Source organism: Hemitrygon akajei, chromosome 2, assembly GCF_048418815.1.
Source record: "Hemitrygon akajei chromosome 2, sHemAka1.3, whole genome shotgun sequence".
NCBI lineage: Eukaryota > Metazoa > Chordata > Chondrichthyes > Myliobatiformes > Dasyatidae > Hemitrygon > Hemitrygon akajei.
The window spans coordinates 108,848,611-108,871,786 of record NC_133125.1 but is presented as its reverse complement, the minus strand read 5'-3'; the positions used below and the strand labels follow the sequence as shown (position 1 = coordinate 108,871,786).

The 23,176-nt window shown below is 40.4% G+C and overlaps 1 protein-coding gene across 1 annotated transcript in view; it reads left to right on the top strand.

Moving 5' to 3' along the window:
* cldn10a (claudin 10a) overlaps positions 1–22,737 on the top strand; it is a 62,502-nt gene extending 39,765 nt beyond the window's left edge. The window contains exons 2-5 of the mRNA XM_073064152.1: positions 4,507–4,668; positions 5,867–5,948; positions 20,738–20,845; positions 22,439–22,737. Coding sequence (XP_072920253.1) covers positions 4,507–4,668; positions 5,867–5,948; positions 20,738–20,845; positions 22,439–22,469 — 383 coding nt within the window. The 3' untranslated portion in view covers positions 22,470–22,737. The remainder of the gene's footprint in view (positions 1–4,506; positions 4,669–5,866; positions 5,949–20,737; positions 20,846–22,438) is intronic.
* Positions 22,738–23,176: the final 439 nt, after the last annotated feature.

Genomic DNA, 23,176 nt, shown 5'->3' with positions numbered 1-23,176 from the left:
TAAGGGTTCTTTTACTTTAAGTCTCTAATCAATTCTGGTTCATTGCACAACACCCAATAGCTGATCCTCGAGTGGGCTCAACTACCAGCTGCTCTAGAAAACCATCTCATAGGCACTCTAGAAATTCCCCATCCTGTAATCCAGCACCAACCTGATTTTTCCAGTCCAGCAACATATTGAAATCCCCCTGACTATTGTGACATTGCCCCTTTGGTATGCGTTTTCTGCCCTGCTGTAATTCGTAGGCCACACCCTTACTGCTCTTGGGGGTCTGTATACTGCTCCCATCAGGGTCTTTTCAACCTTGCAGTTCCTTATCTCTATCCACAATGATTCAATAACTTCAACCCTATGTCACTCTTTCTAATGATTTGATTTCACCCCCTCTGCCTTCTTGCCTGCCCTTTTGATACAACGTGTATCCTTGGGTATTAAGCACCCAGCTATAATCTTTCAGCCATGATTCAGAGATGCCTGCAACATCATACCTGTCAACCTACAACCGTGGTGCTAGTTCATCTACCTTATTCCATATACTGCGTGCATTCAGATACAACACCTTCAGTCCTGTATTCACCCTTTTTGATTTTGTCCACCTTTTACATTGCAACTCATCCTGTTGACTGCAATTTTACCCTATCAACTTTCTCTCCTCACTACACATTGCTCTACTGCATCTTCAGCACTATTATCCACCTTTCCTATGATACTGATTTGCTTGTGCTACTAGGGCAGGTTTAAACTAAATTGGCAGGGGGTGGGACCTCATGCAGAAGTGAAGCAGATGAGAAGTCTAAGTTGAGATAGAATTGATGGCAGTTACGTCAGTGGACAGGACAGGCAGCAGAATTGCAGGATGCACGGAAAGAGTGTTGGATTAAGTTCCATGTATTAGAATGAAAGAGGACTAATGTGTCAAGCAGATAACCTCGGATCATGGATAGACAAATGGGACAGGGATTATAGCCATTACAGAAACACGGATAATGCAGGGGCAGGATTGGCAAGGCCAGCTTCTATCTGTTGAATGGATTGTTCACTTCACAAGCTACCTCGTTATTGTCTTGCACTTTATCGTTTACCTTCTCTATAGTTTTCTCTAGGTTCCAAGCTTGTCAAGCCGAGGAGTGGTAGTGGGGACAAGCTCCCACTACCTAAAAGGGCTCCTCACGGCATGCGCCTCAAATAGCCTCTGACAACCAAGTCCATCTCCTGGCTTTCTCGTGTGGCTTAGCCTCTAAGCCCAGCGGAACTGTTTCTACTGACAGGAGAAGGGGCACAGGCGGGTCCTGGCACCTTAAAACCAGTGCTTCGGGTAGATGGAGCTCGTCAGCCTGGGAAGGCAGTCCATCTAAGAGAGGGAAAACTCTGATTTCAAACCTCCGCTGCCTTGCGGCCATACCCACTCATGGGAAAGTCTTCGGGAGTAAACCCTGAGGACAAATCCAGAGCTGGAGTCCCTAAGGCAGTCCGGCATTGCCTTCAGCCTCACTCCGGCAACTCTTGCAATGACACTGATGCCAAGCTGTATCGGCATTTGCCCTTCCTTTGGACAACATCGGTGGCGTGGAGAGGGGAGACTTGCTGCTTGGGCAACTGCAGGTCTTCCATACAACCTTGCTCAGGCCTACGTCCTGGAGAGGACACTCCAGCGTCGCCTCACCGCGACAGCACAAGATTTTCCAGGTGCAGATCCATGGTCTCGCGACACTAACGGATGCCATCCATTAGTTTTCTCTAGAGCTGTTACACTTCTTGTGTTCTGGATTCTGAATAGTTTTGCCTTGTTCTACCTGAATGATTTGATCTGTATGAACAGCATTCAGGACAAGCTTTTTGCTGTATCTCAGCACATGTGACAATAATGGTAATAAGCCAATAAACGTTCCAAGGTATAGGTGCAATAGTCAGGACAGAGGTGAAGAAAATTCTCTTCTGACCTCTCTCGTTAACAAGGCATTTTCACCACAGAACTTTGTTTATGTTTGTTTTTGCACTACTCTCTGTAAACTCTGGGGACTGTTGTATTTGAAAATCCCAGGAGATCAGCAGTTTCTGAGATACTCAGACCACCCCATCTAGCACCAACAATAATTCCATGGTCAGATTACATTTCTTCCCCATTCTGGTGCTTGGTCTGAACAACAACTGAACCTCTTGACCATGCCTGCATGCTTTTATGCATTGAGTTGCTGCCACATGATTGTCTGATATTTACCTTAACGAGCAGGTGTACAGGTGTAGTTAATAAACTAGCCACTGAGTGGCAAGTAGAGTGAAAAGCTTGACCTGCACTTGGGAAATAGGGTAGGAAACATGATTGAGGTGTCAGTAGGGGAGCCATGTGGGAACAGTGATCATTGATCACTGTTAAGTTTTCTTTAAATTAATATCATACTATCCCTTTACCTTTGATCTTCCGTAAACTTGGCCATATTAGACTCCATATGGTATCTCTCTGCTCAAAGCTGCAACCCATCCATATCACATTGCAACTTTTGGCAATCTTCTACACTGTCCACAATGCCACTATTCTTTATATTTATATTGTCTGCGAACTTACTAACCCACCTGCTGCTGCTTTCATCCAAGTCATTTGTAGACATGACCAACAGCAGAGGTCTCAGAGTGGATACCTGTGGATCACTACTGTTTATAAACCCTATCGAGAATAAATCACATCAACCACTACACCATGACTTCTATGGGCAAGCCAGTTGGTTTCCTGGTGGGGGCATTAGTAATGAGAAGGGCAAGCAGGATAGAACATGGAACAGCACAGCACAGGAAAACCCCTCTGGCCCATGTCTGTAGCAACTAATTTTGTCAAATAAATTATGTCAAAATAGAAGAACTTAAAATACAAATGAGTAAAATTATTGATGATCCCTTCAAATAGTACTGGAACTGTTGCTATCCTGTTTCTTCTCTTAACTCATTTTTTGGTTATAGATCTGACATTGTATGCAAAGGTAGGTGAAAGTGGCACTTGGACACACAATAAATTTAAGATGGTCGGACATCCAGTACAAGTTTCAGGGACTAATTTCCACTTAAAATCACATTTATCTCTTGGGCTTAATTTATTCAATATACTTTTACATAAAGCTATGTGTTTCATTATTGTTTTAATATTGCGTACGGCTCTGTGTGAATAGATTGTAACTTCATTTGTGATGCTAGCGAGTTCACTTCTGTTAATTCCAACAAAATCAGTGAAGTGTATTTCAAAGGTAAAGTACAATGCATTTTAACTAAGTAAGATTTTATCAGAATTGATGCAGGATGACTTTCTAGCCAATTTCTCACCTTTATGTTTTCTTTTTTATATATTGCATATTTCTAATTTAACATCTGTTTTACTATCTAGATCATTGGTGGTCTAGATTTTCAAAAACAAGTTTGCATTTCAAAGATAAACTCCCTTGCACGATCTTAGTTTCTTGCAACTTCATCACCTGCCTGTCAAGATACAAAGACATGAATATCATCTAATCTGTATTGATTTCTTCCTGTTAGTGAGGCACATACATTTTGCTATTCTTCTTCTCATCTGCCCATGTCCCTGACACTCTCCTTACTGAAGAAGGAGTGTATTGTTAGACCTTGTCTGAGTGGTTGTGGTTTCATTTCAAACATGGGAAATTGGCAGCTCTGCAGGATTACCCAAGGTTCCAACTTCAATCAAGTTTAGTCATGCTCTAAAGGTCTCCCTAAAAAAATACAGAGCTGCTCTTAAATAAAAAGGGCTTGCTAGTTTCAATGCCTCCATGGTCATTGATCATGACAACAATTCTCATGTTTCCTGGAAGCTCAGAGCTGCATGTTGGCACATTTAGCAGTGCTGCTCCCTCACAGCTCCGTGATGATTCATCTTGATCGGAGTTGTCTGTGAGCTCTCGGTCTGTTCTCTGAGTGACAGCATTGCTTTCTCAGGGTGCTCCAGTTTCCTCCTACGCGTGAGTTGGTAGGCCAGTTGACTATTGTGAATTGTCCACTATGGCATAGCTGAGTAATGCAATTTGGAAGATATTAATTGAAATATAGGAAGAATAAAGTGGGATTGGTGTAAATGTGTACTTGATGGTTGGTACAGGATTGATAGACTGAAGAGCCCGTTTCTCTGCTGAAAGAGTCCATGTCACCATTTCAGGAAAGCACAGTAATTTATAATCCAGATCTTTATCTTAACAGTAAAGCAAATTTAAGGATATTTTTCCATCCTTTTGAATTGCTCTGATAATTGATAGGCTTTTACTTCTGGACAGTATTATATAATTATTATTTCTTGACTGATTTCTTTCCATTTGTGTTCAACAAATCTGTCATTTACAGAAGGGTTTGGAATTGTGCAAATATGTCAATTAAAAAGCATAATTTGTCATTGTACATAAGAAAATAAGAAGTTTCACAGAATACACTTGTTGTAGATTCAAGGTTCTAATGTAACTAACACATTGTTGAGGTTTCAAGTTGCACTGATATTTGCTTTTCTTTCTCTCCCAGCTTATATCCAGGTCTGCAGAGGTCTCACAATTGCTGGTGTTTGTCTGGGATTTTTTGCTTCCATATTTTCATTGGTGGGGATGAAGTGCACAAAGATTGGAGGCTCAGAAAGTATTAAAAGAAAAATAACCTTTTTTGCAGGAATGCTATTCATTCTCTCTGGTAAGTCGGAACAGAAACAAGTCCTTAGATCCACAATTTGCATGTTGACCATCAGTTGCCTGTTTGCAAGAGCATGGTCCATCACCTTCTATGTTACATTGCATAAGACTGGGGGAATGGGGAATGAGGTAAATAAATATGTTTCTTTGGCAACTGAAGAATTTTGTGGTCATCTTCATTGCCACCAGGTTTTGTATTCAAGCATCTAAAAATTGGTTGCATATTCTGAAACATCTGTGTTAGGATGAGAACATACATTCCTTGATTAACTTGCTCGGGGTTCTGATAACTGACCCAATAATAACATGACCACTTTATCCTATTTTATTTATAGTTGCTTACAAATGAGAATAAATGACTAAATCCTCTCAGGTTTTGGCAATATGGTCTTTATCTGCCAGGGATTCCGGGCACTAACAGTGGACAGTAAGCAAATAATGACAACATTCTTTTGGTTAAAGCTGGACTGTGGAGGAATATCTAATAGTATTTAGGCGAGAGGCCTTGGTAGTCTCTTGTGTTCTGAAAGCTTTGTTGGTCTGTGGGATTGGAACTTGGCGATTTCAGCTAGGATGGAGCAATATCCATGGACTTAGACTCCTTCCAGGAAAGCTCTGTGAAATACAACAACAATGAACAAACATATTGAAATACCATTACAGTTTGTACTGTTCTTCTGTAATTTACTGTACAAATTGGTAATTTGGTTTTGTTTCAAAAATTAATATTTATTTGAACATGTATCAGGCTGAATATTTTGAATGTTAGTGGTAAGATATTGTTTTAATCAAAACCAACAAATTAATGAGATTTCAGGGCATTAAACCCATTTCAAACAATTGGTACTGTCAAATATATAAAAACACCAGCCCAAATCCCTGTCTCAGCAATAATGAAACAATTCTGAAACCATTTTTGCTGTATCTGGCCTGCTTTTGTTTCATGGCAGCTTGAACAGAAAGTTGATTCTTAATGAGTATGAGTATTTGTTATTAGACATAAAAAAATATCAGTATCTGATAATAGTCTATTTCATGGGAATGCCTCTGAGATAAGATTTGAATCGGCAAATCACACCTTTTAAAAAATCGATTATGTGAATGAACTACCTATGATGTAAATTTAACCTAATAATAAGGGATTTACATTTTTGTTAATCATTATTAATCTTGGACTAATGAAAATTTGTTCCCTACAGGTTTGTCATCTGTAATTGCTTTTTCGTGGTATGCAAATCGAATTACTGCACAATTCTTTGACCCCATGATAATAGAGCAAAAGTAAGTTTTTGTCATGATACCAATTTCATTCTCTTTGAAACTTTTATTTTTTTATTACACCCAAATTGAGTGAATCTTACAGAAGTGTTATCGTAAATCCTTCTATAAATAACATTATCTGCAAAACTCTTCAGTTTCAGCTGTTGCATTCTTTTTCCAAGGTTCTTTTTTTCTCAAGTTTTACTGATGTAATTTAGAACCTTCCTTTCTGGGATGATAACAAAATAGCCACAGTTTTTATTACTGTTTAATGTAAATTGGTTTGCATAAGATTGAGGAAGTGAGTCATCAGTAATGAAATAGGAGAGTTGAAAAATTGCAGTGGAAACTGCGTCATCATAGAAGGAAAAGATAAAGTAATGTCAGCCTGAACAAATTAATACTAGGTCCATTAGTCATGACAATTTTTGTAGACGGAACTTCCTCCCAACTCTCCTCCTCTGCTGCTATGAAGCTCTTCACAGTAAAGTTATACCACAAGCACAAGAAAATCTGCAGATGCAGGAAATCCAAAGCAACGCACACAAAATGCTGGAGGAACTCAGCAGGCCAGGCAGCATCTATGGAAACGAGTGAACAGTTGACATTGTGAGCCGAGACCCTTCATCAGGACTGGAAAAAGTCAGAGTGAGAAGGTGGGGGGGAGGGGAGAAGTAAGTACAAGTTGGGAGGTGATAGGTGAAACTGGGAGAGGGAGAGGAGTGAAGTAAATAGCTGGGAAATTGATTGGTGGAAGTGATAAAAGGCTGGAGAACTGTAAAGCTGTGCTCTGCATAGTAGAATATTGCAATCTTTTCTCTGCGTTCAAAGTTCAATTAGGTAACCGGAAAAATAGGCCTGGGCTTTGTGATGTGCTAGTAGCACTTTGCAGGCAGCACACTTGCTTTGTTGTGCACATTGTGTTACACAATTTCTGCATGCAGATATTCAATCATAGTCTTTAGCTTGCTCCTTGGCTTTACAGATGCTTGTGTTACATAACAGGTGTCCAGATCTTGTCAAGGGACAGAGCTGAGGCCGATAGAAATGTTTTAGGTCCTTTGTGATCTAAGTATCTGTTCAATTATGTTAAAGAATGGCTATTTTGAGGAGAATATGCATTAAGGCTTTCTGATAATGTATTGAAAGCTTTTGGAGTGAAGGCAGTGAACAGGAGAAATATCCTTTACCCTCTATGTGCTCAGAAGGACCTTAGAGTCTAAAGGAGGTTACAAGAATGATTCCAGGAATGAAAGGGTTATTGTATAAGGAGCATTTGATGGCTCTGGGCTTGTATTTGCTGGAGTTTATAAGGATGAGGGGGGATCTAATTGAAACCCATCAAATATTGAAAGGCCTGGATAGAGTGGACAAGGGAGGATATTTCCAATACTTGGAGAATCTTGGGCTAGAAGGTGTAGCCTCAAAATAAAAGGACATTCTTTTGAAACAGATGAGGAGGAATTTCTTTAGGCCAGAGGGTGGTGAACCTATGCAATTCATTGGCACATTCAGCTATTGAGGCCATGTCATTGGATATACTTAAAGCAAGGTTGATAGGCTCTTGATTAGGAAGAACATGAAAACTTACAGGAAGAAGGCAGGAGTTTGGAGTTGAGATGGAAAACAAATCAACAATGATCAAATAGCAGAGCACATCTGATGGGCTGAATGGCCCAATTCTGTTTCTATGTCTCATGGTCATTTGTAATTTCCAAGAGTGGTGGCAGAAATAGAGCTTCAAGACGTGCAGAATAATATTTAATGATCAAACACATTGTGAAATGCTAACAGTCTTCAGATGGCACATATTGTCAACTGCATCACCAGTTCATCCCTTCAATTCACCAAAGTCCCATCTTTTACCAGTTAATAATTCCAGTCAATTGGGCATCAACCTTTCAACTTGCATTGTTCACCTCAATCTGTTCAATTCTCGTTCCAATAACTTAGTGTGATGGTGGTGGATATCCGTAGGCAGCAATAACAAACTGGAAGTGAATGTTTTCACTTATGTGGAGGTGGCAGTGTTGAGAACTGACATCAGTTCGGCTGTGGTTGATATTGAAACTCAATGTCAGATGATGTGGATCTCGGCATACCTAATAATTCACCTTTGCTGCTTATCTCTTATCCCACATGTATTTACGTGCCCAGTTATATATGTAATTCGTGTCTTTGTACTCCTGTAATTTTCATATACAGATTCCTCTCTAGTCTCAACCTCTAAAGCACACTAAGTGTCAATGTCTGAACTGGGGGAAGCAAGTGCAAGATGGAGTGAGTGTGTTTCTACATAGAAACATAAAAAACCTACAGCACAATACAGGCCCTTCGGCCTACAATGCTGTGCCAAACACATACTTACTTTAGAAATTACCTAGGGCTACCCATAGCCCTCTATTTATCTAAGCTCCATGTACCTATCCTGGAGTCTCTTAAAAGACCCTATCGTATCCACCTCCACCACCGTCGCCAGCAGCCCATTCCACGCACTCATCACTCTCTGCATAAAAAAAACTTACCTCGACACCTCCTCTGTACCTACTTCCAAGCACCTTAAAACTGTGCTCTCTCGTGTTTGCCATTTCATCCCTGGGGGAAAGCCTCTGACTATCCACAGAATCAATGCCCCTCATCATCTTATACACCTCTATCAGGTTACCTCTCATTCTCCTTTGCTCCAAGGAGAAAAGGCCGAGTTTACTCAACCTATTCTCATAAGGCATGATCCCCAATCCAGGCAACATCCTTGTAAATCTCCTCTGCACCCTTTCTGTAGCTCCTACATCCTTCCTGTAGTGAGATGACCAGAACTGAGGACAGTATTCCAAGTGGGGTCTGACCAGGGTCCAATATAGCTGCAACACTACCTCTCGGCTCTTAAACTCAATCCCACAGTTGATGAAGGCTAATGCACTGTATGCCGCCTTAACCACAGAGTCAACCCTCACATCAGCTTTGAGTGTCCTATGGACTCGAACCCTTAAGATCCCTCTGATCCTCTACACTACAAAGAGTCTTACCACTAATACTATATTCTGCCATCATATTTGACCTACCAAAATGAACCACCTCACACTTATCTGGGTTGAACTCCATCTGCCACTTCTCACCCCAGTTTTGATGCCCCGCTGCAAGCTCTGACCGCCCTCTACACTATCCACAACATCCCCAGACTTTGTGTCATCAGCAAATTTACTAACCCAACCCTCCACTTCTTCATCCAGGTCATTTATAAAAATCACAAAGCGAAGGGGTCCCTGAACAGATCCCTGAGGCACACCACTGGTTACCAACCACCATGCAGAATATGATCCATCTGCAACTACTCTGTCTTCTGTGAGCAAGCCAGTTCTGGATCCACAAAGCAAGGACCCTTGCATCCCATGTCTCCTTACTTTCTCAATAAGCCTTGCATGGGGTAACTTATCAAATGCCTTGCTGAAATCCATATACACTACATCTACTGCTCTACCTTCATCAAAGCATTTAATCACATCCTCAAAAAATTCAATCAGGCTCATAAGGCACGACTTACCTTTGACAAAGCCATGCTGACTATTCCTAATTAAATTATGCCTCCCCAAATGTTCATAAATCCTGCCTCTCAGGATCTTCTCCATCAACTTACCAACCACTGAAGTGAGACTCACTGGTCTATAATTTTCTGGGCTATCTCTACTCCCTTTTTTGTATAAGGGAACAACAACTACAACCCTCCAATCCTCCTGAACCTCTCCCATCCCCATTGATGATGCAGAGATCATTGCCAGAGGCTCAGCAATCTCGTCCCTCGCCTCCCACAGTAGCCTGGGGTACATCTCGTCTGCTCCCGGTGATTTATCCAACTTGATGCTTTCCAAAAGCTCCAACACATCCTCTTTCTTAATGTCTATATGCTCAAGCTTTTCAGTTCACTGTAAGTCATCCCTACAATTGCCAAGATCCTTTTCCGTAGTGAATACTGAAGCAAAATATTCATTAGGTACCTCTGGTATCTCCTCCAGCTCCATACACATTTTTTCTACTGTCACACTTGATTGGTCCTATTCTCTCACATCTTATCTTCTTGAACTTCACATACTTATAGAATGCCTTGGGGTTTTCTTCAATCCTGTTCACCAAGGCCTTCTCATGGTTCCATCTGGCTCTGCTAATGTCATTCTTAAGCTCCTTCCTGCTAGTTTATAATCCTCTAGATCTCTATCATTACCTAGTTTTTTTGAACCTTTCGTAAGCTTTTCTTTTCTTCTTGACTAGATTTACAACAGCCTTTGTACACCACGGTTCCTGTATCCTACCATCCTTTCCCTATCTCATTGGAACGTACCTATGCAGAACATCACGCAAATATCTCCTGAACATTTGCCACATTTCTTCCATACATTTCCTTGAGAACATCTGTTCCCAATTTATGCTTCCAAGTTCCTGCCTGATAGCTTCATATTTCCCCTTAGTCCAATTAACTCTTTCCTAACTTATCTGTTGCTATCCCTCTCCAATGCTATGGTAAAGGAGATAGAATTGTGATCACTATCTCCAAAATGCTCTCCCACTGAGAGACCTGACTCCTGACCAGGTTCATTTCCCAATACCAGATCAAGTACAGCCTCTCCTCTTGTAGGCTTATCTACCTGAAACCTTCCTGAACACACCTAACAAACTCCACCCCATCTTTATTAACATATTTTTCGTGTTTTTGAATATTAAATATGAACAAAGAATAAGCAGTAATCACAAGAAAAGACTTAAGTTTAAAAAAATAATGCACAAATTTTACAAGAAACAACACAAGTCAAACAAAGTTCAATACATATCTGGCCAACCTTGTCTGACCTATCTCATTAACAAGGCATTTTCACCCACAGAATTACCACTCATTGGATGTATTTATTTTTTGTTTCTCACACCATCTCCATAAGATCTAGAGACTGTGACAATCCCAGGAAATCAATATCTTCTGAAATACTCAAATCACCTAAATTCAGCAGCAACAATCATTCCACAGTCAAATTCACCTGGATCACATTTCTTCCCCATTCTGATGTTTGGTCTGAACAACAACTGAATCTCTTTGCCACGTCTGCATGCTTCTATGCATTCACATGCTACCACATGGTTAACTGATCAGATGTTTGCATTAATAAGCAGGTGTGCAGGTGTACCTTATAAAGTGGCAACTAAGTGTATCATTGGGTTCTTTCAAGGATGGTTCAATTGTTGAGATGAACATTTGCTTAAATTGCAAATAACTTGTAACAGAAATCAAACACTAAAGGAAATCATAAATTACCCTTACCTTGATTCTTTTTTAAAAAATTAATAAATAGGAAATGAAAATTACAATATACAGTAAATTCCAATTAATTGGGCAATCGCTTAATCGGGGCAGACACTTATTTGGTAATTCTTAAAGAACAGAAAAACAATTTGAGAAAATAGGAAGGATTCTGTATGATTATATGGGACACTATGCCACTTATTTTGTACATGAGACTGTTGCCGAACAGTTCCCACTAATGTCAATCGCCTGCAATTATGTGGCTGTTAGGCACCACATGTGCTCAGAGCGAAGAGTTTGTAAATAGCATCAGTTGCATGTGCTTATTTTAAAAGCAGTGAATTTTGTCAGATTTGGAGGTTATAATCATCGTAAGTATTGTATGAAGACAGTCCATTATCTGCACTGGATGTCTGTGTTAATTTTGTTCATTTACACTCATTCAAAAGAACACAGCACGCTGGATGAATTTCTCCATTGGTAATTATTAGAAGCTGGTCTCTTAAGGTTGGTATAGCTGGAGTGGTAATGGGAATAAGCTTCCACTACCTATTAAATACTCCCACTGGCATGTGTATCAACTTGCCTGTGGACAAACAAGTCCAGCTCCTGGCCTTTATGTGTGGCTTAGCTGACAGAAGAAGGGGCAAGGGTGGGCTATTGGTGCCTTAAAACCGGTCACTTCAGGCAGATGGGGTTTGTCAGCCATGGTTAGCAGCTCATCTAGGAGTAGAAAAGCTCTGATCTCAAACCTCTGCTGCCATGTGGCTATACCCACTCTTGGGGAAGGCTTTGGGAGTAAACCCTGAGGGAAAAATTCAGAGCTGGAATTCCTAAAGCAGTCCTACACTGAGTTCGATGCTGACTGGCAACTCCTGCTATGATGCTGGTGCCAAACTGTATGGGCCTCTGCCGTTCCTTTTGGTTCATCAGCTGTTTGAAGTGGGGGAGTAACAGCTTGCTCGCCATATTTTACTGCCCTGACTTGCATATCTAGATAGCCAGGGTGAAACAACAATGGAGGCCTCAGCAATTATAAGCAACTAATGCACAGTTTTATAGTATTGTGGTAGAATTGGTAGTGTTCTAATTTGCTCTGTATTTCACTTAAATATATAATTTGTTACACAGTTAAGTGGCAGATTTCCTTTTAACCATTTCCATTAAACTTTGGCTAATTAGGGCAATTGCTTAATTAGACCAAAATATACTGGTCCTACTGTATCCCAATTAATCAGAAACCATAACTGTTGTTCAAAATGCAAGCCTGCGACTAGTAGTGTGCTATGGGGATTGGTGCTATGTTCACTGTTGTTTGTCATCTACATTAACAATTTGGATGAAAATATAGCTGGCAATAGTTAGTATCTCTTGAAAACCAAGGGTCCCTAAACCTGTTATCTTTGTCTTTTAACCTGACCTGAATATACAAACTCTGTACTCTCCAAAATTTCACTTTTGAAGACCTCCCACTTGTACACACTTACCAAGTTCAGCTTTACTAGAAAACAGCTTATCTGAATCCACACTTGTCAGATCCTTTCACAGTTGGCTTTTCACCAACTTAGAATCTCAATCTGAGGAGCAGACCTAACTGTTTTCATAACTACCTAGAAACTAATGGCCGTACGTTCACTGGATGCAAAGTGTTCCCAGACACAGAATTCTGTCACCTGCCCTGTCACATTCCCTAATAGGAGATCTAGTATCACAGTCCCCTTAAATAAAAATAAACAAGTTATTCCGATTACTGAAACTGATAAAATTCTCACAGTGTCACCTTGCAGCTATACATATAATCATGTTTCACATGACTAGGGTGGAATCGATATAACTATGAAATAATTCAGTGCACGGATCAGAAGATTTTGCAGAAGGAATAATTCTTTACTGCTTGCAAAATGACAAAATAAGTATGATGTAGAATGTCTCCATTGCTTTGTCATAACTCATCTTTGAACTTGCCTTCCCATTGTTGCAATTCCAGTGCAGTAATTAGATTGCAGTCAGTAAACGTTCATTTTGAGAATGAAAGAAAACTTTCTCTAGGGCTGAGACCTGTTTCATCAGGCTTCACATCAGTGAATAAAATGTTTATCTCTGATTTAACCAATATTTAAATTGACATACTGATTTAAAATCATTTTATTATAACAGTGAGCAAAAATTGAGGGAAAACAATATCATTATTCAAAAGTAGAGGTCTGCTTGGTACTCCAATATTGGGAACAATACTGGGGACAAAACTGTGAACTGTCATATTGATTTTTAAAGAATTTGTCTGATCCCTCACATTCTGAATGGGCCTGTAAGTTAGAATATATATGTCATAGAATCATAGAGTCATACAATGTGAAAGCCAGCTGCTCAGCCCATTGCTACCCACACTGATCAGTGGGCATTCATCCATAGTTATTTCCATCTTCCAGCATTCAGACCTCTAGCTTTCAAGCCCTTGGTGAATGAAATGCTCATCCAGATACCTTTGAAATCCTGTCAGCTACTCTCCTTCCACCACTCTCCCTGGCAGTGCATTCCAGCTACTCACCGGTCTTTGGTGAAAGAGGTCCTATCTAAATCTTTTACTCCTTACCCTAACATCAGTGTTGGAGAAGTTACTGGAAGGCAGGATCTATCTGCATTTGGAAATGCAAGAGCTGATTCGAGGTATTCAGCATGACTTTGTGGCTCATGAACTTGATTGAGTGTTTCTTGAAGAGGTGACCAAGGGGTTGGATGAGGGCTGGGGGGTAGAGGTTGCCTGCATGGACCATAGTAAGTCCATTGCAATGAAAGGCTGGTCTGAGAGGTTAGATTACATGAGATTCAGGATGAGTTAGAGAATTAGGTACAAAATTGACTCGGTGGAAGAAGTCAGAGGGTGATAGTAGAGGGTTGTTCCCTAAGAGCAGAGGCCTGTGACCAGTATTGTGCTACGGAGATCCACACCGAGTCTGTCAGCTGTATTAATAACTTGGATGAGAATGTAGATGGCATGGTTAATCAGCTGGCAGAAGATGACAAATTGGTGTTACAGTGTATAATAATCTATCTAAGATTACAAATAGATCTACAATATATCAAATGGATAAGTGTGCCAAGGAATTTAACTGAGATTAGTGTGAAGATAAAGCAGGACAGGATGGTACATGGTAAGACCCTGGAGACTGTTGTAGAAGTCCCAAGGGTACAAGTACATAGTTCCCTGAAAGTGGAGATAAAAGGCTGACAGAATTGAATTGAATTGATTTTTATTACTTACACCCTTCATATACATGAGGAGTAAAACCCTTACATTATGCCTCCATCTAAATGTGCAATGTGCGATTTATAGTAAATTATAATAAATAGTATGTACAACAGGACAGTCAATATAACATAGATATCACTTGATATAACATGAGTCAGCATAAATTTATTAGTCTGATGGCCTGGTGGAAGAAGCTGTCCCAGAGCCCTTTGATCCTGGCTTTTATGCTGTGGTACTTTTTCCCAGATGGTAGCAGCTGGAACAGTTTGTGGTTGGGGTGACTCAGGTCCCCAACAATTCTTTGGGCCCTTTTTACACACCTGTCTCTGTAAATGTCCTGAATAGTGGGAAGTTCCCATCTACAGATCCGCTGGGCTATCCGCACCACTCTCTGCAGAGTCCTGCGATTGAGGGAAGTACAGTTCCCATACCAGGCAGTGATGCATGCAGTCAGGATGCTCTCTATTGTGCCCCTGCAGAAATTTCTTAGGATTTGGGGGCCCATACCAAACTTCTTCAACGGTCTGAGATGAAAGAGGTGCTGTTATGCCTTTTTCACCACACAGCTGGTATGTACAGACCATGTGAGATCCGCGGTGATGTTTATGCTGAGAAACTTAACTAGGCATATTGCTTACTTGACTTCATCAATTGGGGCACATGGTATAAGACCTAGGATATTGTATATTAGCTGTTCAAGGCAATGGTCAGACCACACCTGGACTATCATATGCAGCAGCTATTCCTGCCCTTGTGATATGTATTTCAGCTGGACAGTATCCCAAAAGGTCAGCGCCCTTGGAATCCAGAGAAATCATCCCTTCCTATCAAACATGGTCATCTAGCCATAGGAAGGATGCAATTAAGTTGGAAAGGGTGCTGGAAAAATTCGCAAGTAAATTGCTGGATCTCAATGAGAAAGGCAGGGTTGTTTTCCATGAAATATGTGAGACTGAAAGGTAATTTTATACTGTAAAGGTATACAAATTCATGAAGGGCATTGCTTAGGTGAATAGTCAGGGTCTTTTTCCCAGATACAGAAGTCTAAAACTAGAGGATGTAGGTCTAAGGCGAGAAGGGAAAGATTTAAAGGGGCAAGTTTTTCCACACTGAGGATGGTGAGTTTCTGGAATGAGCTGTCAGAAGAAGTGGGAAAGTCAGTTGCAATTATGCTTGGAAGATATTAGACAGGAAAAGTTTTTAGAGCTATGGGCCAAAGTCAGAAGAATGGGATAGCTTAGTTAGACAATTGGGTCAGCTTGGGTGAGAGAAAATCTGATTCAGCCCACTAGGCGATTAGTTATTCTGGAATGGGTGTTGTGTAATGAATAGGATTTCATTAGGGAGTTAATGTAAAGGAATCCTTAGGAGGTAGTGACCATAATATGATAGAATTCACCCTGGAATTTGAGATGGAGAAGCTGAAGTCAACAGATGTATCAGTATTACAGTGGAGTAAAGTGAATTATGGAGACATGAAAGAAGAGCTGGCCAAATTTGATAGGAAGGGATGATTTCTCTGGATTCCAGGGGCGCTGACCTTTTGGGATACTGTCCAGCTGAAGTACATATCACAAGGGCAGGAATAGCTGCTGGATGTTATGGGGTTTAGATGCTTCAAAAGGAACAGGCAGCAAGATAAAAGAGGTGGAGGAGTGGCATTGCTAATCAGGGATGGTATCACAACTGCAGAAACTGAGGACTTCTTGGAGGGACTGTCACCTGAGTCAGTGTGGGTGGATGTCATAAACAGGATGGGAGCAATCACTCTTTTGGGAGTAGTTTGTCAATCTACAATAGCATCAGAGACACTGAAGAATAGGTCAGGAGGCAGATTTTGGAAAGTTGCAAAAATAACAGGGCTGTTGTTATGGGAAACTTCAACTTCCCTAATATTGATTGGCACCTTTTTAGTGCAAAAGGTTTGGATGAGTGGAATTAGCTAGATGAGTCCAGAAAATATTCCTAAGACAATATGTAGGCAGGCCAAATAGAGGACAGGTCAAATTGGATTTGGTGCCAGTCAACAAATGTCATATCTCTTGGTGGGAGAGCATTTCAGTGACAGTGACCACAACTCCCTAATGTTTACTATAACCTTGCAGAGAGATAGGAGGTGATGCTATGGGAAAGCATTTAATTGGGAAGAGCAAAATAATCCTGTTAGGCAGGAAGTGGGAAGCATAAATTTGGAACATATCTACTCAGGGAAATGCACTACAGAAATGTGGAGCACTTGCTGGGGATTCTGGATAGCTTTGTTCCATTGGGGCAGGGAAAGTATGGTAAGGTGAAGGATGTGGAACATCTAGGCAAGATGAAGAAAGAAGATTACAAAACACATTGATGAAGGTAGAGATGTAGATGTGGTGTATGTGGATTTTAGTAAAGTATTTGATAAGGTTTCTCATGATAGGCTCATTCAGAAAGTCAAGAGGCATAGAACCAGGTTAAATCTGGATACAGAACTGGTTTGCCCACGGAGGCAGAGAATGGTATTAGATGGAGAGTATTCTTCCTGCTGGTCAGTGATCAGTGGTGTTCTGCAGTAGTGTTCTGGGACCCTGCTCTGTATGATTTTTATAGATGACTTTAATGAAGAAGTGGAAGGGTAAAATTGCAGATATAACCATATAACAATTACAGCATGGAAACAGGACATCTTGGCCCTTCTAGTCTGTGCTGAACGCTTACTCTCTCCTAGTCCCACCGACCTGCACTCAGCTCGTAACCCTCCATTCCTTTCTTATCCATGTACCTATCTAATTTTTTTTTTAAATGACAATATCGAACCTGCCTCCACCACTTCTACTGGAAGCTCGTTCCACACAGCTACCACTCTCTGAGTAAAGAAGTTCCCCCTCACGTTACCCCTAAACTTTTACCCCTTAACTCTCAACTCATGTCCTCTTGTTTGAATCTCCCCTACTCTCAATGGAAAAAAGCCTATCCACGCCAACTCTATCTGTCCCACTCATAATTTTAAATACCTAGATCAAGTCCCCCCTCAACCTTCTACGCTCCAAAGAATAAAGACCTAATTTGTTCAATCTTTCTCTGTAACTTAGGTGCTGAAACCCAGGTAACATTCTAGTAAATCTCCTCTGTACTCTCTCTATTTTGTTGATGTCTTTCCTATAATTCGGTGACCAGAACTGTACACAATACTCCAAATTTGGCCTCACCAATGCCTTGTACAATTTTAACATTACGTCTCAGCTCCTATACTCAATGCTCTGATTTATAAAGGCCAGCATACCAAAAGCTTTCTTCACCACCCTATCCACATGAGATTCCACCATCAGGGAACTATGCACTATTATTCCTAGATCACTCTGTTCTACTGCATTCCTCAATGCCCTACCATTTACCATGTATGCCCAATTTTGATTAGTTCTACCAAAATGTTAGCACCTCATACTTATCAGCATTAAACTCTATCTGCTACCTTTCAGCCCACTCTTCTAACTGGCCTAAGTCTCTCTGCAAGCTTTGAAAATCTACTTCATTATCCACTACACCACCTATCTTAGTATCATCTGCATACTTTGTAATCCAGTTTACCACTCCATCATCCAGTCATCCAGATGACATGAAGGTTTCTGTCCCTGTGGATAGTGTAGAGAGTTGTTGTAGGTTACAATGGGCCATTGACAGAATGCAGATCTGGGCTAAGAAATGGCAGATGGAGTTCAACCCAGGAAAGTGTGAAGCGATTCATTTTGGAAGGTTGAATTTGAAGGCAGAATACAAAATTAATAGCAGGATTCTTAGCACTGTGGAAGAACAATGGGACTTTCTGCCCCGCATCCATAAATCCCTCAAAATTGTATCTCAAATTGACAGGGTTATTATGAAGACCAATGGTGTGTTAGCCTTTATTAGTCAGGAAATAGATTTCAAGAGCTGAGAGGTAATGTTGCAGCTCTATAAAACCCTGGTTAGACCACACTTGGATTATTGTGTTCAGTTCAGGTGGCCTCATTATAGGAAGGATATCATCAAACTCTTCTTACTGCAGTCAGAGGTTCCTACCTACTTCAAAATTGTACCAGTGCCCAAGAAGAGCAGGATAAGCTGTCACAATGACTATCACCCAGTTGCACTCACATTTACTGTGATGAAGTGCTTTGAGAGTTTGGTCATGGCTAGAATCATCTCCTGCCTAAGCAAGGACCTGGACACACTGCAATTTGCCTTTTGCCACATAGGTCCACAGCAGATGGAATTTCACTGGCTCTCCACTTGGTCTTGGATCATATGGAAAATAGAAATACCTACATCAGACAGCTGTTCATTGACGGTAGCACAGCATCCAATACAATTATTCCCTCAGTTCTAATCAATGAGCTGCAAAACCAGGGCCTCTGTACCTGCTTCTGCAAATGTACCCTTGACTTCTTCAGTGGGAAACCACAGTCAGTTAGAATTGGAAATAACATCTCCTCACTGCCAATCAACACTGGCACATCTTTAGCCCACTGCTACACTCTCTGTACACCTACAATTGCATGAGTAGATAGAGCTCCAACGCCATCTATAAATTTGCTGATGACACAGCTATCATTGGAAGAATTTCAGATGGTGACAAGGAGGCAGCAACATCCTTGCCCTCAAAGTCAGTAAAACCAAGAAATTGATTGTGGACTTCAGGAGGGGAAGTCAAGGTAACAAACACCAGTTCTCATCAAGGGATCAGAAATTGTAAGGATGAACAGTTTCATGTTCCTGCTTGTCAATACAGTATCTCTGAGGATCTATCCTGGGCTCAACTTATTAATGCAAGTCCAACGAAGGTACAACAGTGGCTTTATTTCATTAGGAGTTTGAAGAGATTTGTATGTCACCAAATACATTTGCAAGTTTCTACATATGTACCGTGGAGAGCATTCTAACTGGCTATGTCACCATCTGGCATGTAGGGGCCAGTGCACAGGACTGGGAAAAAGATGCAGAAAGTTGTAAACTCAGCCAGCTCCAACATGGGGAAAGGACTCCCCAGCATCCAGGACGCCTTCAAAAGGTGATGCCTCAGAAAGATGACGCCCATCACCCAGGACGTCTCTTCTCACTGCTACCATCAAGGAGGAGGTATAGGAGCTTGAAGATGCACAATCAAAGTATCAGGAACAGCTTCTTCCCCTCCGCCATCAGATTTTTGAGTGGACAATGAACCCATGAACACTTCCTCAGTATTTTTCCCTCTCTTTTTTGCAAGACTTATTTAATTTAATTTACTCTTTTATAGGTACTTCTTATAGCAATTTATAGTTTTTATTATTATGTATTACAACATACTTCTGCTGCAAAACAACAAATGTAATGATATATGGCAGTGATATTAAACCTGATTCTGATTTGTCTCAGGTGAATGCAGAGAATGGTGGGAACCTGGAATACACTGCCAGGGGTGGTAGTGGAGACAGATATGACAGAGGCTTTCAGGAGGCTCGTGCATGGGCTTATGAATTTGCAGAGGATGAAGGATGCAGATCGTGCGGGAAGAAGTTTAATTAGGCATCATTAGCTTAGCTGGTTCAGCACACATTGTGGGCCTGTTCCTGTGTGGTACTATGTTCTGTGTTCCATGTTCTAATCATTTTACAATGATATTTCCATCTTCCTGGAGGTTCAGAAACCACAGAATATTTCACTATACTTTTCAGAGCTTAATTTTATAACTATTCCAATCAGTTATTGCTTCAAATAATTTCACACATTTCAATCAACATATTATCTTCAATCCAATTCCAAAAAGTTAAGATTGAATGGGTGAAAATTGCTCTTCTACCCAGAATGTGAGTTTTATCTTCCTGGCAGTTAGTTGTGTGTTTAAAATTCAATCAAATAGCTATAATTTTTTTTGGCAAAACTATCTATTCCTCTTTGCAAATGGAAACAAATAGTGCATTTATTTGGACTTTATAACCAGATATTACAAATCAATTGGGTATTAACAGCTGTATCATTCACAACCTTTGCAGCCCCTATGTATCCTCTCATTTCCACAATTTCAGTTCTGATGCCAATTTTAATACATGACACTTTTACAAGTATTGATTGAAGTTTCAATTAAAATAGTTTTGAATGTGTGAGATTTGACAGAACTGAATATTTTAAACACATTTTGAGTATTTTGTCTCCAAAACTTGCTATTGGGAATGCCAGTTCATTAGATTGACCCTATATTCTACTGTAAGAATATTGCTGATTTTAATGCACAGCCTACATGTTATGGGAAAAAAGGCAATAAAAATATTTATTTTTCTTCTGCAGATATGAATTAGGAGCTGCTTTGTTTATTGGCTGGGCCGGCTCTTCACTTTCTTTATTGGGAGGCACAATATTTTGTTTCTCCTTATCTGATGATAAAGATTCTCCAAGGTAAGATAAAATTAGTGAACAGGATATGTTCTGATAAAGCACATTTCAAGTTCAAAGTAAATTTATTATCAAAGTACACACGTTACCATATACAACCCTGAGATTCATTTTCTTAAGCGCAAACTCAATGAATCCATAATAGAATCAATGAAAGACCACACCAACTTGGGTGTTCAAACAGTGTGCAAAAGTTAACAAACCGTGCAAACACAAGAATAAAGAAATAATAAATACATAAACAATAAATATTGAGACCATGAGATGATGAGTCCTTGAAAGTGAATCCTTAGGTTGTGGGAACTTTTCAATGATGGGGCACGTGAAGTTGAGTGAAGTTATCTCACCTAGTTCAAGAGCCTGATGGTTGAAGGGTATAACTGTCCCAGAACCTGGTGGTATGAGTCCTGAGGCTCCTGTACCTTCTTCCTGATGGCAGCAGCATGCCCTGGGTGGTACTGGTCTCTGATGGATGTTGCTTTCCTGTGACAATGCTTCATGTAGATGTGCACAATGGTGGGTAGGGCTTCACCTGTGATGGACTGGGCCGTATCCACTAATTTTTGTAGGATTTCCGATCCGGGCTATACCAGGCTGTGAGGTACTCTCCTGTACACACCTACGAGAAGCTTGCCAAAATTTTAGATGTCATGCTGAATCCCCACAAACCCTTAAGGATACTATTATAAAATTTCCAATTACTCATTCAAATATAATGAAGATGTAGGCCTGATGAGCAGTGAAACTGGGCTCCATAACATATTTTAGTCTTCCAGACCAGATGCGGTGTCATTGTCCAAAACATCCCTTTGCCTCCACAGATGCTGTTAGATTTGCTGAGTTCCTCCACTGATTTCCTTTTTACCATAAAGACCAGGGTTTGATTTTATTCAAGATCTTTTCTTTTTGCATGAATTGTGAAGCCAAACTTTCAGAGCTCTTCAGAAAATTGGAATTTACCAAAGCACGTGCTTCCTAGGAATAACAGAGATAGTCGTGATAGCAGTCTTCATACAATGTTGCTTTAAACTGGGCAAATTGGAGAAGTAACAATCCACACTTTTGGTATCCAGGCTAAAGGCTGTACCCTCATAATGTTGGTATTCAGTCCATGCCGATCATTTTTTTCTACTTAGCTGGTTCCAATTGCCTGCATTTGGCCCATATCCTTTCTCTCCATATAGTTATCCAAGTGCATTTTAAATGGTACAACTGTTTCCTGTGGCAGCACATCACATATTCTTATCACCCTCTGTAGAAATAAGTTGCAGAGTCAAACCGAAACACTGGCCATTCCTTCCTTTCCACCGATGTTGCTCGACCCGCTAAGTTCCTCCAGCAAGTTGTTTGTCTCTTGTGTCAGCATCATTTTAATGCCCTTCAATGAAATTTTGTTTTCCCTAAGTCAAGCCAGTACAAACCAGACCAATCAGGTCTCCCAAGCACTGGGCATAGGTTACTTCAGGTCACAGGCAGTTCTTTCCATAAACAATACATCACAGGCACATCGTTCTCTGCCACTGGTAGTATCTACCTCAGGAAGGCACTGTCCACCATCGAATATCCCTGTCACCCAAGCCATGTCTTCTTTTTCAGCTACCTTTGGGCAGGAGGTACGGAAATCTGAAGTTCCACACCAGCAGGTTCAAGAACAAACATTTCCCTTCAACCATTTGGCTTTTGAACCAACCAGCAAGATCTTAATCACCATTATAATTTAGCAACTTTATGACCACTCTGATCAATTTACACCAAAATAAGCTTGTTTTGTTCTAATTGTGGTTTTTGTATTTATGATTATGTATAATTAAGGTTTATTTTATGTTTGTCTTGAGCATTTTGCTTGTATTTTGCTTTATGCCTGTGATTCTGCTACAAGTAAGCTTTTCATTGAACCTGTGCATATATGTACTTGTACACATGACAATAAACGTGACTTTGACTTTGAAACTTCTATTTCCACCTAACCAAGCTTCTTATTTCAAAATGATCTCTGGTTTAGCAGGTTATTAGTAGGGAGCACACTGCATCCACTTTCAGATGCACTGATTAAATCATCCCTGAACAAGAGCTAGTTCACAAAACGGTGACTGCAAGATCAGTCTCACAAAATGCAGGCCTCCATTCCTTCCACAATATAGCAATAACAAAGAAAGAGGTTGAGTGCCTGTTACGAACCCCGTAACTGGGTTACTTACCAGCAAAGATAGAGACATCCGTTGGAGTCTGGTGATACTATTTTTAACAGTATTTATTAGTAAAAATACACAAAAATAATATCAATGCAAATATACAGATAATATACGTTGTCAATACTAAACCTAAAAGTGCCGG